At 32.2% G+C, this 19,804-nt stretch overlaps 1 protein-coding gene and 1 pseudogene across 1 annotated transcript; one reads left to right on the top strand and one right to left on the bottom strand.

The window, feature by feature from the left end:
* The first annotated feature begins 579 nt into the window (after positions 1-579).
* On the top strand, positions 580-2,461 carry LOC18608593 (tryptophan decarboxylase TDC2-like). The gene has a single exon (XM_018116538.2). It carries the CDS (start codon positions 703-705, stop codon positions 2,188-2,190), a length of 1,488 nt encoding a protein of 495 aa, XP_017972027.2. The 5' UTR covers positions 580-702; the 3' UTR covers positions 2,191-2,461.
* A 2,502-nt stretch (positions 2,462-4,963) lies between these two features.
* The window catches only part of LOC148764007 (uncharacterized), a 57,351-nt pseudogene continuing 42,510 nt past the window's right edge, over positions 4,964-19,804 (bottom strand).

The following is a 19,804-nucleotide window of genomic DNA, read 5'->3' as shown; positions in this document are numbered from 1 at the left end:
CAATCTTTATTTAATCATTGACCACTTAACCATGGCCCTGGCATTCATTACTAGCACGCGAAAATAAACCTTGACCTTTTGACTATCAGCTGGTATCGATTTGGTTGGGAGTTTTGATAAGACGTATTGTTTTACGTTGTTTTCAGAAAAGCTACGTCATAGAATTGACAAAGTATTTGGCAGTAAAACTTTTCGACATTTCAATAGAAAATATTTATTACGTAACAATAATTTTTTCTTTTCATAAATTTACCATATTTAGATGATCACGATCCTCTCCACTTATTGTTATCAAGAATTTTTCATGTTCATGATATCTCTTTTCTTTAAAAAACCTTCACACACGGGTATTGTTGATATTTTACAAACCCTAATCCTCCCCCGCCCTCAATTCCTCATTAGAAAAAAAAAAATAGTACTTGTTAACATCAATAGTTATCAAAACAATTTCCGATTACACCAAAATAGAGAAGTAAAAAAGAAATACGTACCTACTAATTATATTTATTATATATATACACCTAACAAGACCGCCAGAAATACTAAAATACCAAACGTGAATATTATAGTAATACTAACCGCGCAATGCTTCCCTCAATTTCTTTCCCTATCCACAAATATATACCCCCTGATAGCACCGAGATCCAAACCTCTCTAAAGTAACATAATCTCTTTCTCTGTTACCTTCAACGTTGTTTGATAATGGGTAGACTTGACTCTAACTTTCCCGACCCTTGCCATTTCAATCCCTTAGACCCCGAAGAATTCAGAAAACAAGCCCATGAAATGGTAGATTTCATTGCCGATTATTACCAAAAAATAGAAACCTACCCAGTTCTAAGCCAGGTGCAGCCAGGTTATCTCCGCACCGACCTCCCAGAATATGCTCCGTATCTCCCTGAACCCCTCGAAACAATTCTCAAAGACGTGCAAAACCAGATAATACCTGGCATGACCCATTGGCTAAGCCCTAACTTCTTTGCATTTTTTCCTTCCACTGTTAGCACTGCCGCTTTTCTTGGAGAAATGCTTTGCACGTGCTTTAACTCCGTAGGGTTCAACTGGCTAGCTTCTCCGGCCTCAACCGAGCTGGAAATGATTGTCATGGACTGGCTAGCCAACATGCTGAAGCTACCAAAGTCCTTCATGTTTCAAGGCACTGGTGGTGGCATCATTCAAAACACCACCAGCGAAGCTATTCTTGTTACTCTCATTGCTGCCAGAGACAAAGCTCTCGATGTTCTGGGCTTCGACAACATGCACAAGCTTGTCGTCTATGCCTCTGACCAAACTCATTCCACATTCGCGAAAGCCTGTAAGTTGGCTGGTATTTCTCCTCGAAACATAAGGTCCATTCCGACTACTCTCGACACTGCTTTCTCTCTGTCTGCTCTTCATCTCCGAAAGGCCGTGGAGGATGACGTGGCAGCAGGTCTGGTCCCACTTTACCTCTGTGTAAATGTGGGGACGACTTCGACCACTGCCGTTGATCCAATAGGACCGCTTGCTGACGTGGCGAATGAACATGGCATCTGGCTGCACGTGGATGCTGCCTACGCGGGTAGTGCATGTATATGCCCGGAGTTCAGGCATCACCTGGATGGGATAGAACGAGTGGACTCGCTGAGTTTAAGTCCCCACAAGTGGCTACTCAGCTTCTTGGATTGTTGCTGCTTGTGGGTCCAAAAGCCGAGCTTGGTAGTGAAAACATTGAGCACCAACCCGGAGTACTTGAGAAACGAACAAAGCGAATCAGAGTTGGTCGTGGATTTTAAGGATTGGCAAGTCGGTACAGGTCGAAGGTTCAAATCGTTACGGTTATGGCTCATTTTTAGAAGCTATGGTATTGTCAACATACAAAATCACATCCGCTCGGACGTACGCATGGCCAAAATGTTCGAGGGGTTTGTAAGTTCTGACCCAAGGTTCGAGATCGTGGTGCCAAGAGAGTTCGGGCTGGTGTGTTTTCGGTTAAAACCGGATGAGAATATCGGGTCGGATTATACCGAGACGTTGAACCGAAAGCTGTTGGAGTGGGTCAACTCAACAGGGCGGGTTTATATGACCCACACCATAGTCGGTGGGATATACATACTGAGGTTTGCAGTCGGGGCCACGCTGACAGAGGACCGCCACGTGGTTGCCGCGTGGAACTTGATCAAGGAAGGAGCTGATGCATTGCTCTTCTAAGGCACTGGATCCTTTCCACTCCCACCGTGTCCGTGTGAAAGAGACGTGCATGCGGGAGAACGAAAAGAATTTCATTCCTTGACTATAATAATTATTTATCTTCTATTTCTATCGAAGTTGCTTTATGATATTAAATCGCAAAAGAAATTTGTGGTTCGTAGTTGGGAGCATCTATAGTTGTATTTGTATCCCCTTTGTTGCACTAGCACTGTCATTCCCATTTGGCATTAATGCTTCATAAATAAAAATGGTAGCCAAATGATTATCTAAAGATACTTTAACTTTTAAACTTTTCGTTGCAAATCCAATATCTGTTGCTCTTGTGCCATTTCTTGGCTAAAAAACATATGAATTCATAAAAAAAAAAGTGCTACAATAAAAGTGATTAACATGGATGTGACATGTTTATTAAAAAGATTACATAACACAATCTTATTCTAATTAAATGAATAATGTTAAAAAGTATCATATCACACGATATTATTTAGGGTTAAAAACTCTCATTCTCTTAAGTTTTAATCGAAATTTCAAGCGGATCTATTAATTTTCGAAATGAATACTCCGTTCCAAAACTATAAACATAGTTAACAAATAATATGAAAATACTAAAATATCTTTTTTTCTTTATTGGTTTAAAAAATTATTATTACATAATTTCTTTTAAAAAAATAAAAAGCCTCGATCAGTGCTCTCAGCTCCCCAAGAGAGGGGAGCATTGACCATACGCCCCAAGAAAGGAGAGCACAAGATTGGTGCTCCCAATGGAGGGGTGCTCGAGGGAGGGAGCACCAAATCTCGGTGCTCCCCTCTCTTGAGGAGCACCGATCTAGTGCTCCCCTCAATTGATGCTTCCTTCTCTTAGGGAGCACTAGATCCCTTAGGGAACACCAGATCTAGTGTTCCTGATCGAAGCTCCCTAAGAGATTAATAAAAAATTAATAATAGTATTTTTTAAAATTAATAAAGAGTAAAATTGTTATCTCAATATTGTCATATCATCAACCTAACAGTTGACTAACGATTGGATCTATATGTCCAGTGAATTTTTTTAGGCGGCAGAGTATCCATTTCGATAACTAATGGACCCACTTGAAATTTTGATTAAAACTTAAGAGGATAGGCTATTTTACCATATTATTTATTATATTTATACAAGTTTAATGGATTATTTTTCATTTTAGAATATCAATAAACGAATTTAAATGGATTCAATGTGTTGAGTTATGGAGTTTAACTTATTTACAACTAATAATTATGTGTTGTAGGCATTCCATTTTGTTTGGAGTGCCTACTGAAAATTAAGGAAAAAAATATAAAAATATAAATAAATAATGAACAAAAAAAGATAAACGTGAAAAAGGGGTAAGCATTAGTTTGCATCAATCTTAATCTCAGATAAACTTCAAAATCTAAAAGAGATAAACTTAGATTGAATCAAAACTCAAGAAACTAAGTTCAAGAAGAAATAGAACACATAGGGTATTAATATACTCAAGCCTCATATCAAAAAGGGAGAAAAAAATAAAAACTTAATGGAAGTGTTTGGCATAGTAGAGAAAATAGTTTATGAGTTTTAGGGTTCGATTTAGTTTCTAAAGAAAACGACATCATTTTGCATAAGCTAAAGAAGAGACTTATGAGCTAGATCTAATCAACTTGATTCGTGCATGGTATCTAGGTTTGCAAGAACCCATTTAGGTAATCTTGGCCCATAAGTCTAACTTTCTTTTTGGGTTTTTTAACCCAACTAGGTGAGTTTCCTTTTTATTTCATTTTTATTGAAATTAGTTTAATTAATTTTTTCAACATTTTGATTAAAGTGTTTTCTTAATTTAATAACATTTGAACTAATTGTTTTTAATTATAATTTTGATTTTGATTTCTTTTGTCATTTAATAGTTAGGAGTTTACATAAATTTATGAGAATTTTCCAATGATGAAATCTCAAGGATGTTAAAAAAAGTGGGTTCTTGGGAATTTTTAGGTAACAAAATTTTCCAAAATTATGCCATAAGAGTTTGGGGATTTTAGAAAATTTCAATAGCAAGAATTTACATATATATTTAAATAAATAAATTTTCCAATGATGCAATCTCAAGGATGCCAAAAAAAGGCTTCTTGAGAATTTCTAGGTGAGAAAATTTTCCAAAATTATGCTATAAGAGTTTGGAGATTTTGGGAAATTTTCAATTTCAAGAATCTTTAATTATTCATTTCAAAAAACTAACAAAAAATGGCAATTATAAAAATAGAAAACGGGTAAAGGAAATAAAATTAAATATTAAACTAAATTTTATTTAATAAGACTTAAAGGACTCATAATTAATTAGGTACTAATTAAATAGACGTTGTGGGGGTGCTAATACCTTCCTTACGCGTAAATGAACTTTCGAACCTAATCTACTTTGTAGACTAAAACCTATTCTTTTTAATGGACTTAAATTAAGCCTAGGACCTCATTAGGAAAAATAGATTCACTTGGGTGGTCAAGGGTGGCTCAATAAGTTCAAAAATCTAAAGCGAAATATTAAAATGAGGTTTTTTTATTGAAATTAAAAAAATTATTAAAATTTTATTTTTCTAGCTTTTTGAGATGCAAAATTTTTAATCAAACTTTTATAATCAAGTTCTTCTAATGTTTCTTTTTCAAGTAATAATATAACCAATCCATTTAATCTTTCTTAAGACATTGTTGATTTTAAATAAGATTTTATTAATTTTAGTTTTGAAAAACTTCTTTCTCTTGAAGCAACACTTACCAGAATTGTTAATATTATTCTAAAAGCAATATATGCATTTGGAAAAGAATCAAGTCTTTTTATTTGATTAAGTATGTCAATTGGACTATTTTCTTCCATTTGTATAATTTCTTTTAAAGTTTTTAAATTTGAAAATAAATCTAAATCATCAATATCAGAACAATTGTTATATTTTAAGGAAAATTCAAGATTAAGGCAATATTCTTTCAAACTATTACCATCTAATGACTTCAACTTTTTACCACTAAATAGAAAACCAAAAATATTTTCATATATCTTAAATTGTTCAAATCTATTTTAGAGTAAAAAAATTGCTTGATCTAATATATACAAGAAGTAATCAATTTTAAATGATTCTTCAGGAGATCTAATTATTTCATTATCAACATTCTCATCAAATTACTTTTTTTTTTACGAATGATACGTGTATTATGAAATTTAGGTTATATTTTCATTTCAAATGCAATTTCTTTAGAAGAAATAATAGCATATACAAATTCATTTTCTCTATTTTTTTAGAAAAGGAAAGAAGACCTTTTAATTGTTCTATAGCCACATCAATACACATATCTTTTGATTGCAAATTTTTGCTAATAGAGTTAACAGCAAACAATATATCATACCAAATAGTCATGCCCAACAAAACTCAAAATTTTGCAGCTCATATGTTGTTAAGCAATTAGCCTCACTTTCAGTTTTAGGATCTTTACTAACTTCTGTTACTTTTAATAAAGCATCTCTTCTTTGTGGAGCTTGGACTCTTATTACTTTTACACTTTCAATACGACTTTCCCAACGTGTTTTTGACAATGATTTAAGAGTTAGACTAAGTATATTATCTTGTAAAATTTTTCATCATTTGGTAGAAGAAGAAAATAGTGAATATATACGTTGTACCACTCTAAAAAATGATATAGCTTTAGAGAAAGAATTTGCCATGTCACAAAGTACTAAATTTAGATTGTTACAACCACATGGTGTATAAAAGGATCTGGGATTTTAATCTAAAATTATTTTTTGCACTCTTGGTTGCTTGCCATTCATATTAGATCCATTATCATATCACTTTCCTCTTAAAATATTAATATCAAGCCCAATATTTTTTATGTCATCCACAATGACATCAAAAAGACCTTTTCCAGTTGCATCATCTACTTTTAAGAATTCAAAAAACTTTAATTGGACTTGATGAAATATTAAGACATCGTAATATAAATGACATTTGCTCTTGATGACTTACATCTAGAGTGCAATCAAGTATTATTGAAAAATATTTTTCTTCTATGAGGTTTTTAATAATTTTATTTCTAAGTTCACTTGCTAACAAATTTATCAATTCATTTTGTATATTATGTCCAAGGTAATGAGTATGAATTTTATTGTCTTTAATGCGCCGAATATGTTCTTGCATCATTGTATCAAATCTTGCTATCATTTCAATTAAACTTAAAAAATTTCCATTACTTTCTTGATAGATCTTTTCATTTTTTTCATGAAAAGCCAAATTATTTTTACCAAGAGTTTTTACTTTAGCAAGAATTCGAGTTAATACTTTTTTCCAATGTTCTTCATCTCTTTTTATTTGTTCTTGAAAACTTTTATCAATTGTTTTATTTTCAATAATCGCATTTCTAAATCAATCCAAGAACTCATATTAGTAACATGCTCATTACTCATTTCATGACTCTTAAGCTTAGCACTAAGGTTTCTCCAATCTTTGGTGCCAACATTAGTTAGTTTACTTGTGCTAGAAGCCAAACTAAACAATTTACAACAAAACAAAATACTCTATCTAAGTCTTTTGAGTAAACTAGCCATCTTCTTTCATGTGTCTCCCATTTGGCAACGTTTAAATATAGTATGTAGTAGAAAAATGTCTTGAAAACTCATCTTTGGGAAAATCTAAATCATTAACTTTAATTAGACATTTTTCTACTATAAATCTCTTAAATTTGTATCAATAGTTGTCCATTGACTTGGATCATAAATATTTTCAAGAAAGCAATTATTTAAATTAATAGGTTGATCCTCTTCATCATGATTTCTATGATCATTTTGAATCTCTTCATGATTTCTATGATCATTTTGAATCTTTTCGTTAACTTCTTGTTCTAGTATTTCATCATCATCTAACTCTTTGAGATTATTAACTTGTTCGTTTAAGGGACATTTATTAATAATTTCTTATTCATTATTTTTATTACTTGTAAAAAATTTATCAAGATCTCTTTTTTGAGATTGTATTCAACATTCAATTTTTCTTTCTTTTTAAGCTTTGAATAACCAGATTCATATTTTCTATTTGACATGAGGTACAAAAATATTTAACTATTATAATTATCTTATATTTTTTAAATGGCTAATATAAAATCAACAATGAAAATTTCTATTCAAATAAATCAACTATCACATAAAATAAAAACAATATAACAATATAATATAAACTCTAAATTAAAGTAAAAAATCTGTAAAAATTAGAACAATAGTACCTAATTGTTGAATGCTTATTGCAAACCGCAAATGAGACTCACGACTTTATGAAGATAATAAAATCACAAACTTCTTGTGTATTCTTTGGAGAAAATTGAAGTTAAAGGAAGAAAGAGCAAATGAGAAAAGAAAAATTCAAAAATAGATATTATACATTGAAAAAAATAATTAGTTTTATATATAGGAAGAAAAATAAATGTTGAAAATCATTAAATACATTCATTGGAAATAAAAGAAATAAGTGAGAAAAAAATAACTATTGAAGATGATTAAATATATATGACCATTAGTTGATTGAAAATAAGAGAACATAGTTGAGAATTAATAGCATTCTAGAAATAAAGAAGTAATAGAAAATTGAGATTTATTAGGCATATAATTAGAAAAATGAGAGAATAAATAATTTTATTAATTATTTTTAACTTGTATATTTTTTTAATTTTTATATATTTTTAATATAATTAATTATATTATAATTTTTATAAAATTATAAGTCTTCCTTAAATTTGAAGGCTCCCCAAATTAGGGGCCTAAAGCCTTTGCTTGGGTGGCTTTACCCAAAGGCCGACCATATGGGTGGTCAATCGCAACTAAACCAAAAAGATTGATGGCAACTCTTTTTCACGTAGAACTGTTAAGTTATAGGACTCACACAGTATGACAGCTTGGCGACTCCACTATAGAATCTAGAGTCGAGCTAATAGTTAGTTATGTGTAGTCTTAAAAGCCTTGTAGTTTACAATAGTTCAATTTTTAAAGGTATTTTCCTTTATTGTGTTTTTCTGTTCTTTATATGCATAAAATGCTTTTTCACACATTCACTATGCATGCATGCATAAGCCTTCTATCCAAGATTTGTCCTTTTTAGGAGGAAATAGAGTATCTCAACTCTTGTGAGGTGATAACCTCTACATGAGCCAGTGAAATACTTCTATTCAGATTGAACTCTTTTTGTTGGTAGCCTATAATGGGTGTGGATATGAGTACCTTACTAGTCCTTAGTGGACGAAAATGAGGAACAATTTGGGAACCTTTACTTTTGTGTCTAATCCAAGCCCAACATATAATGAACCTTATGGAGCCAACCTTAAGTAGAGCCTTCTTATCCTATTGTGTATAAAAAATGCCCAAGAATAAGTACATAAAAGAACAACGCTCACATCTTTACTTAATTACTACATGTACTAACTTGCACTTTTATGTTTTGCATCCATGCATCATAATCATACTAGAATATTCAATTTTGCTAATTTGAGAAGAGATTTACTAGTTGAAAATAGTTAAGCAATGGCTCTTGAATCCTCACCAACACATCAAAAGGATTTTGAGAACTTGAGGTTCCAAAATATTTCTACCACCAAAAGAATTCCAAAATAGTCCACTTGTTTGCAAACTAGAGTTATGGAGGACAAACACCCAACTCTAATGGATAAAGTAAAAAAAGTTTAAGAAGAGATGAAGGAACAGTTGGCCAAGATGATGGAATTAATGATGAACATTAGCAAAAGAAAATGAGTGGTTGAAAAACCTTATAACCTAATAAGCCAACAGACCTCAAGTAATAATGATCCCATATTCGGTCCTCCCTAACACCAACCACAAGCATCTAAAAGGTAACACTAGTTCCTCGTACCACTTATAGGAGGATATCTTTACTATGGCAAACAATCATCAACACAAGGAGCCACCACTGAAGTATGCCCTATTAATCCAATTATAATTCCAAATTTGGATGACCCTAGAGAACAAAAGCAGTTGAAAAGAGGCACATTTGAGGCTGTGGATAATTTGGGAGCATTGAAGAAATTTGACCTCTTAAAGGAACCATTGCATGCTATGGAAGGGATAAATACCTTATGTTCCATCAATGCATTAGAACTTAGTCTCGTATTTAAACTAGTTATTCCTCCCATGTTCAAAGTTCTGGACTTTGAGAAATATGATGGAACTAAATGTCTAATGGCACATGTCACAATGTATTGTTGTAAGATGGCTGCACACACTTAAGATGACAAGTTGTTGATCCACTATTTCTAGGAGAACCTTACAAGATCAACCATTTGGGGGTCTAACAAACTGGATAGAATTAAGTTATGTGCATTCATGGAAAGACTTAGCACAAGCATTCATAGCTCAATACAAACATATGGTAGACATGGCTCCAAACCACTTAACCTTGTAAGGCATGGAAAAGAAAGCTACTGAAGGTTTTAAGGACTGTGTTCTGAGATAGAGAGATATCGCCTCATAGGTCCAACCATCATTGATTAAGAAAAAAAATAACAATCATATTTGTTAACAATCTAAAGGCCCCATACTATAAAAGACTAATTAAAAATGCTACAAAGAATTTTGCTGACATGGTGCTTTTAGGAGAAACAATTGAGGTGGCAAGATCGAAGGAGGGGATTTAGCTAATTCTAGAATGGAAAACGTGCCAAACAAGAAAAGGTGAAATGCACGCAATTATATATGAAGGGCAACAAACTAAGGGTTTCATCCTTTATTATCAATATCTTTTTTGCCAACCTTACTACCTTATTCTGAATAACATTTCCAAAAATCCATATCCTTATTAATTGGTTCCAAAACCAACATTCTAGACAAATATCAATCCACAAACACCCACACCTTCACCTATATCTCGACCATTTCCAAATCCCAAGACTCACCCATTGCTAATACACATTCAAAGTTTACGGATATAATTACAATATTTAACTAATTGTGCAGAATCATGAATTAGTTATTAATTAATTAATGACTTAACTAAATTAGTAATTTAACAAATCAAATGATAATAATTAATCAATTCAAAACGTATTAGTAAATTTAGTAAAATTTAAAAGTGTCTAAATCAATTAAGGTTTTATTAAATTAATTAAATAATTTAGCTAATTAAATGAAGAAAGTTTTAGTAGTTAAGCAATAAACTAAATTAGTAATATTATTTAATTTTAAAAATATTTTAATAAATTAAGGTGTTCAATGAGGTAATTAAATAATTTAGTTGATTAAGTGTTAGGGTGTTATAAGTAATTAAGGAATTAATTAAATTAGTAATATTATATAATATTATTTTTTATTTAAATTAATTAAACAGTTTACGAAATTAATTACAAAATTTAACTAATTCTGAAGAATCATGCATTAGTAATTAATCAAATAATAAATTAATTAAATTAGTAAGTTAACAATCAAATGATAGTAATTAATCAATTCAAAATGTATTAGTAAATTTTGTAAAATTTAAAAGCATTTACATCAAGTAAGATAATTAAATTAATTAAATAATTTAACTAAACAAATGAAAAAAATTTTTAGTAGTTAAGCAATTAAGTAAAGTAGTAATATTATTTAATTACTATCAAATATTTTAATAAATTAAGGTGTTTAGTGTGGTAATTAAATAATTTACTTAATTAAGTGTTAGGGTGTTATAAGTAATTAAGGAAATAATTAAATTGGTAATTAATTTATAATATTATTTTTATTTAAATAATTCTAATATTTAGTTTGATTTTGTTTTCGATTGATGTTTGTGTTAACATTTGATAACAAACAACATCATATAGCCGTTATAATATTTTTCTCAAAATGAAACAAGACAGGAGTTGAATGATTTCTTGAATCGATTCAAGTGGATTTTTTAAGACAGAATTTGTGAATGGCATAGATGAATTTATTTTATTTGCATTCAGTCAACCAAATTATGTGACTGAGAATCAGATCGAATGTCTTTACTCTCAGTGTACGAATAGCAAGTTCTTGGCTATTGATAAGATTCGGGAACACCTATTTTGTAAAGGGTTTACTAGTGCATACACGATATAAGATGCATATGGCAAATCGTTCCATGTCGGCCAATCATCAAGACATTTTGTTGGTGAGTAAAACAAAGTTGTTAATGAACTTAGAGTAAAAAATCTATACGCTGAAATGGTTATGGATGCTTTATAATCAGAGTTTCAGTTCAATGATGAGACCCGAGATGAATCAGTCTTTCTTGAATATCTAAATTCGAATGTTGTATCTTTCTTTTTGTTGTTAGATGATGCCAATGTAGCTTTGTGGGTTGGATGCAAGAAGCACACAAAACTATCAGCTATGTCCTAATTACTGAATGTTAAGTCAGAATTTAACATGTGTGAGGCATGCTTTAATCGTCTAATGCAGCTAGTAAAAGAGATGTTGCCATTCGATAAAGCATTATCGGCAAACTTTTGTATAATAAAGACACAACCAAAGGAACTTAAGCTCGGTACTCAGAAAATTCATGCATGGAAGAATAATTGTGTGTTGTTTTGTAACGAATATTCTGAGTTGTCTTATGTCCATCTTGTGGTCATCCTTGGCATAAACTGGATAAGTTAAGGGGAGGAAGGGAGAAAAAAATTCCATCTTAGATTTTGTAATACTTTCCACTAACACAGAGATTGCAAAGGCTATATATGTCAGGAAAACTGTAGAACACATGACATGGCATGCCATGCACCCATCATTCTTTTGCCTTTGAGCCTCGCGACATCAGACTCAATTTATGTTCAGATGGTTTTAGTTCATTCGGGCTAACAACAAAACTGAATTCTATCCTATAATGGTCACTGTCTATAACTTACCTTTGTATATATGTATGAAGCAACCATGCATCTTTCTTAATATGGTCATCCCAAGGAAATTAAGTCTCGGATAGAACATTGATGTGTTTCTCCAACCTCTGATAGATGAGTTAAAAGTTCTATGTGACAAAAGGGTGGTCACGTACGATGCCTTTACTCATCAAAACTTTATTCTACGAACAGCACTCTTATGGACCATTAATGACTTCCCTACATATGATATATTGTTTGGGTGGAGAGCTCATAGACATTTATCATGTTCATATTGCATGGAACATGAAAAAAGTTTCTTCTTGGCGTATAAGAGGAAGGCTTGTTTTTTTTATTGTCATCAACAATTCTTGTTGATGGATCATCCTTTTCATCGTCGAAAAGATAAACTTAAGAAACGTATAGAACGGGACCCTCCAATTCTTTAGTTATTCGATGCAAAAATCTTGGAACAATTGGAGTCAACTCCAAAAATCATGTGTGGTACAAAAGTGGGCAACCAGAGGTTACTGGGTTTTGGTGAAACCCATAATTGGAGTAAGAAAAGCATATTTTGGGAGTTACCGTATTGGAAAATGAATCTCAATCATCATAACTTGAATGTGATGCGTATTAAGCATAACATATTTAAAAATATATTCAATACAATGATGGATGTTATGGGAATGACGAAAGACAATATCAAGGCTCGTCATGATTTAAAGGTGTGTTACAGGCATTTGGAATTGACGTTAATTGAAAATAATCATAAACTCTTTAAACCGAAAGCCTCATACACTTTGATGAAGAAGCAACGGAAAGTTGTTTGTGCTTGGGTGAAACAATTAAGATTATTAGATGGTTTTGCCTTTAACATAGCAAACTGTGTGAATGAGTAGAAAGGTAAATTTTACGGGATGAAAAATCATGACTCATGTTTTCCTACAATGGTTGCTGCGAATTGCCTTGCGACATATGGTCCCTCAAACTATATGGAGTGCAATTGTTGAGATCTCACATTTCTTTCATGATGTATGTGCAATTGACTTGCGTCTTGAGCACATCAATGCATGAGAATGGAAAATCGTTGAAGCCATTTGCAAATTAGAAAAGATTTTTCCCTTGATTTTTTCTATTCAATGGAGCATTTGCTGATCCACTTGCCATATGAAGATAAGGTTGGAAGACCAGTCCATTATTGATGGATGTATCCATCTAAGAGGTGAACCCCTAAACCAAGACATGTAATTTAAATTTTTAGGGTATTTGATAATTAGAATCTAAAAACGAATGTCAATTTTTAAGTTTTTAAAGCATCTAAAAAAAGGTGAAAAATCGAGTATCGATGGAAGGATCCATTTGTGAAGCATATATCATCGAGGAAATATCATCTTTTTATTTGATGTACTTTAAACCTTAATCCCAACAAGAATGAATCGGGTCTAATAGACGGAGATGTTGATGATGACGATCGTCTCTCAATTTTCACCAATCTCAATCGACCTTTAGGTCAAAACAAGAAATGTTAATACCTAAAGAAGGATGAGTTCTACGCGGTCGACCTATATGTACTAATGCAATGAGATATTTTCATACATTTAGTAAGTATAAGTTTAAGTAATAATTTAGAAAATTGTAATTTAGAGAATGGTATTAATTTGTGATTACTATTCCTCTTATCTATACGATGCTCAATGATATGGTTAAAAGAAAACAATACGATATATCCGAGAAGGAATTGGAACAAGTCCATGATGCATCATTTCGTAATTGGTTTAAAAATATGTAAATTATATTTAATAAGTTAATTTGATTTTGTTCATTTAATACTTCAAATAATTCAAAACCATGAAACTTTTTCGTAGGTCTGCCAACATGCAAGTCAAATTGATTTTCATGTTGTCGACATCTCTCACAAATCGAGTCGTATGGTAAGGTGTTTTAAAGGATATTATGTCAATGGATACGAGTTTCACACATTGGATTATGGTCACAATCGTAAAACGATGAACAATGGTGTCTGCAAAAAAGGGAAGTTATTATAATGATTACGATTGTGGCTTTTATGGATTGTTGGTCAATATCATTGAGTTAGAATACTTTTGTGTCAACAATTGAGTCGTGTTGTCCAAATGCCATTGGTTTGATATCAACAAAGGTGTTCGAGTAAATCCTATTCATGGGTTGGTTGAAATTAAACACAACTTAATTCTTACTAGCAATGAGCCTGTTTTTTAAGCCAAACAAGAAACTCTAGTGTACTACACTCCATATCCATCAAACAATAGAGATCAATGTGATTGGTGGGCAGTGTTCAAAACGAAGGCTCAAAGTCAATTTTCCATTACGGATAATGAGCAAAGTGATAAGGAAACAATTGACCTTAACAAAAAGGTGTATCAAAAAGATGAAGTTTCCTTCAAATCAAAATTTGACATAGTTTGGTCGACCTTGACAATAATACAATTCTTTTTACTGGTGAATATGAAGAGGTTAATACGGTGGTGTGTCTTGAACATAGTGAAGGAGATGATGAAGTTGAAGGAGAATATGACGAGACAGAGGAAGAATCAGACGAAAAAGATGAAAACGATACCGATGATGATGAATATGAAAATGAAGAAAATAAGTTACCCTATTCCAATGATAATTGATGGATCTTTTAGTTTTCTAAAAAAAATTGTACGAATTTATTGTTTCAACTATTGCATTTAAATTAATGTTTTGTATACATATTCTATTTTTTATAGTTGTACTAACAGTTGTACATTTTTCTCTTATTGGACAAACATAGTTACGGTGAAAAAAAAGAAGAAGGATCTCTTTTAAGCCAGTAGTAATAAGGGCTTTTCGACTGTCAAACATTTTGTGTGGCAACCTCCACCGCCTCTTCTACTGTTTCTTCCCCTCAGACCATAGATTCCACATGCAGCGACAAATACTACTTCGATATATATAAAGGTACCGATATCGAGTCTGACTACTCTAGTTGGAACCCTCATTCTAGACGTTGTTGTGGTATCCAACATGTCACAATCTAGGGCAGAGGGTCGAGTCTCAATTTTTCGACATCGACTTATCCGTACAGATGGATACTTATACATACTCTCAAAGGGAAGTAAGTTCCTCTACTCTAATGTATATCATTAATTATATACAGTCAATTTGGTTAATTAATTTATGCATTTTACTAACAATAAGTCTATTTTGTAGTATTTTGAGGAAACTGGAGTTACTCCAACGATCACAAGGATTATCAAGACTAACTTTAATGGACTTTGGCTGACATGGAGGCAGGTTCCCCAAGAGCACAAGGATAGCATATGGCAAAAATTTGAGCTAATGTAAGGATATACTATTAGTGTATAACATTGGATAATTTCTCGTATTAATATATATTTTTCTTGGATGTAGAAATATTTTACATGGGCTGCTGCAAATATAATAGAGGTTTGATCCATAAGGGAGAAGATTTGCAAGGGCCACCTCAACCACCTAGTAGGGGATGAGCATGAGAAGGCCAAGAAGGAAGTAAGTGGCCTCAACATTGATCTCATATTAACAAAGGGTAAGGCATGACCCTGGATCACTGTTGAGGTATTAAACCGGTTAGTTAATGATGTATGGTCCAAGCTTGAGTGGTAGTCATGCTCTTACAAGGCTAGGCAAAATTGCCTGACCGAGAAGGACGATGTCATGGCAAAACATATCAATGATTCCTTACCTTTCACCCTACACTAGAAGCGGTTGGTACATGCTTTTATTTTAATATTACAAAAATCATTCACTTCAATAATACAATTGTTATGTTGTTAACGTGTTTTTATGATTACAAGAAGAAGAAAAGTAATGTCAGGTCACGTTCTTCGAGCTCTTCAAACGCACTCACAAGTGACAGAAGGGTATCAAAGAATTTGTGAGCAATATGTCCAAGAATGTCTGTGTAAGTAATATGTGTGTTTATATATATATATATAAATTTGATATATATGACGTGTACCGATTAAAAAACTTAATAATTTTTAGTTGCATTTCTATTTATAGGAATCATACGTTTCGGATATATCATAGAAGTATGATGATGAGTAGTCAACCTAGCCGGAGTTAGATCTAGAGGCATGGACCGAGGCCATTGGAGGGTGCATCAGTACTAAGACCCACGTTTATAGATTTGGCACCAGAGGCCCTACTTTGAGACTTCCAGCTACATCGGTGAAGTTTGAGTTTGCTTGTGGCCTTACTGCCACCCCCTTTCTCCAACTCCTGTGCGTGAGCTTGAGAGTTATAAGGAACTGGTTACCAACATGAAGGACTTGAATTTGTCTTTTAACAAACTTGGTGCCTTACTGACGAAGGTAATTGGATTGAGGAGTTTGTCAGACACCTCTAGGCCTTCCTCATCACAACTGTTGGATTCGCAACCTCCACCACAACAACAGCAACAACCACCCCCACCCCATCAAAGACTTTTGTATTTATATTGGAAGTTTACATTTTGATTATTATCAGATGTTTGCAGTTGGATGTTTAAATTTGTATTACATTTTCATTTTTTCTACATATATATATATATATATATATATATATGCATTTTTGTGCTATATGTTAACTTTATCAATAACATCATATAATGATTTTATTATGAACAAGACAAAATTTGACGCAAAAAAAATATGTTTTATAGGTATTATCGATGGATTCCATCATTTATTGATGATTTTCATTATTTACCGTTGGAATACTATCATTTGTCGATGGATAATGCTTGTAAGCTTCCAAGTAGGATCATTGGCAATTCTGTCAATATTTTCCAATGAAATTTTTGACGAGTTTAAATTCGTAGTTATTGTTACCAACAAAATTTATCGATTGATTTCTTTCCTTACTGATGACATTTCGATCGACGAAATTTTCGATAGACTTTTCAATCGATAAGTTACCGATGCAATATTTCGTTGTCGACGGATTTGCCTTTACAAACGATAGCATTTTCAATTGATAATCAATGAAAAATTCTATTAGTAATTCCATAGACAATTCCTCTTACTGACAAAATCATGCGTATTAGTGATAGAATTTTTTGTCGATAATACCTTGTTTTTTTATAGTGAATGATCAATGAAATAAAGTGGTTAATTTGCTAGATACCTTCTAGAAAATCAATCAATAAGGCACTCCAAATAAAAAAAAAACTCTGAATTTAATAATCTGATAAGTGTCAAGGCTATGCTTAAATTTCACAAAATACGAATCATTTCAACCAATTCTTTAAAGCATTCATGCACTCACTAATTTTGTACTTTGGTACAATATAATCAAAGGAGTAAGATTACCTTACATCCTTGAGACAACATATTTTGTGCATTATCCTTTTCCTTTCTCATTGGTGACTTCACTTGAGTTAGAGATCAATGTGGTGCATCCTACATGAAGCATTGTTTCTTAATAGAATCTGATGTATGAATGAATTGTGAAAAAAAAAAAAAGAGAAAAAGGAAAACAACTGTTGGTAACACCACGCACTTGTGATATTCAAAGTGATGAAAATCTTTTTCCTTCAAGGATTGCGCTTTAATAAAAGTAACTATACTTAAGATTACAAATTACCATCTTTCATATTCCTTTCACAAATATGGAATTATCCACTTGCTATCTCTTTGAGCTTATTGAATTCTTTTTTAAAATGAACCTTGACCAATGATCACCTTCCGCATAAGGGGGTAAATGCAAAGAAGGATTAATTCAAGGTAAAAAAAAATGTCTTGTATTAATTAGGTTTCAACATCTTGGAAATCCATTCATCAAAAAAATGCAAAAAAAAAAAAAAAAGACATGCAAAAAAAAAATGAAAAATGAAAAGAAGAAGAAAAACCCATAAGGCAAACGAACGTTTAATGTTCTAAAGAGAATCCTTCACAAAAATGATCCTTGGTGATTACCCATCAACACATTTTAGGACTATTTATCTTTTCTTTTAAGAACCCCTAGCCCTAACCTGTTGGTCCCAATAATATGTGCTATAGGAAGGGTGAATAGCACAAATCGGCTCTTGATAAGATGAGGAACTAATTTACAGCACAAAGAAAATAAAAATAGAGTAGACAATGCACAACAATTTAGAATGGTTCGGTCCAAAACCTACATCCACTACCTTGATTGTTCAACCAAGGATTTTTCAAATCAAATCATTAAAAATAGTGGAATTCACAAGCTTCCACCAAGCTTTTACAATGGCTTTTCGCAGGCTCAGCAACAACCTTTAGTAATGGTTTTTCACGGGATTAACCAAAACCCAAAGTTGTTTTTCAAGGCTCAACCATAACCTTTTACACTAGTTTTTCACGAGCTAAACTAAAACCCAAAGTGATTTTTCCAAAGCTCAAGCACAACCTACAACAATGGTTTTTACCAGGATTAACCAAAACCCAACAACTAACTTTTCTAGGCTAAGTTGGAACCTTTACACTCAATCAAGCAATCCAAGCTTGAATAAATCCCTTAGAGTGACTCGCTCACTCTAAGTGTACAAGAAGAGAAGAAATAAAGAAGTATCTATGATCACTTACTTGATCTAGATGGTACAAGATGAAGTGTTGAACTCTATTACAAAGATTGACGTTTAAGTGCAGTAAGGTGCAGAGAGGATTTTCTGGTTTTTCAACTTTATATCACTTGGAAGCCTTCAATTCTCTCCAAAACGGATTTCTAACCATTGGAAGACCCTTTTATACTTGGAGAAACAACTCTGATGGCAAATTGACAATTTATGACCGTTGAAAATGGTTGAAGATGAGTTCTAGCCGTTAATCTGTCTTGTAGTGCTCTGGTTCAAATTGCAGATAGAAAGCTCTTAGTCGACTAACTTGGTTAACTAAGTTGGTTCTATTTCTAGTTTGCAGATTCTAACAGAGAACACTTAGTCAACTGACTTGGTCAACTAAATTAGTTTTGTTTCTCAAACTCTTCAGCCCGTCATTTCTCCAATTTGAAATTTAGTCAACCAATGTTCTTCCTTGTTTCACCAACAAGCTTCCTCCTTGTTATTCAATTACATCTTGTTGATTTTATCCCTCTTTTTCTTTCAAAAATACTCTTTGAAGAGTTAATAAATTAATTTCATATATTAATTTCTTGCACACTCAAATGAAGGTATTAAACACAAATGAATGGGAATATTTGCTATCATCAAAAACATATAAAGTCAACATTCTCTTTCTCTTATTTTTGATGATGACAAAACACTCCTAGATTAAAAGTGCAATGTATATGTTCGATATGAATGCTTTAAATCTTTATGCATAATGGTTGCTCCCCCTTAGTCAATGCATCTAGTTTTCTTTAAAGATTTACAATAAAATATTTATCATATCCATAACAACTAAACAAGATATACAATGCCCACAGTAGCTAAGCAAGATATATTGAATATCCATAATAACTAGCACATAATATTCAATAAAATCCTAACTAAGCATCACACACATAAATTAAACATGAAGACCTATTTAACTCTATTTGATTTAGTCTTCATTCTCTCTTTTTTCTTTTTCATTATTAAATAAGATATTCAAAACTCCCCCTTAATGAGTGCATCAAGATTTTCCTTTAATCTTTAAATCAAACTTTAATGAATGAGAATTATAAGCACTCATACACTTAAGTCATACAAGCTTATAGATATAGTTCAATAACTTCAAGAGTCAAGCTTTTGTCTATGTAAGAACAAATGTATGAGAGTTAAATCATTTCAAGAATTTGTCAAAGATTACTCAAATA

The sequence above is a fragment of the Theobroma cacao genome, chromosome 2 (assembly GCF_053813885.1).
Source record: "Theobroma cacao isolate CCN51 chromosome 2, ASM5381388v1, whole genome shotgun sequence".
NCBI lineage: Eukaryota > Viridiplantae > Streptophyta > Magnoliopsida > Malvales > Malvaceae > Theobroma > Theobroma cacao.
Note: the sequence above shows the minus strand (reverse complement) of the source record. Positions and strands in the feature narration are given on the sequence as shown.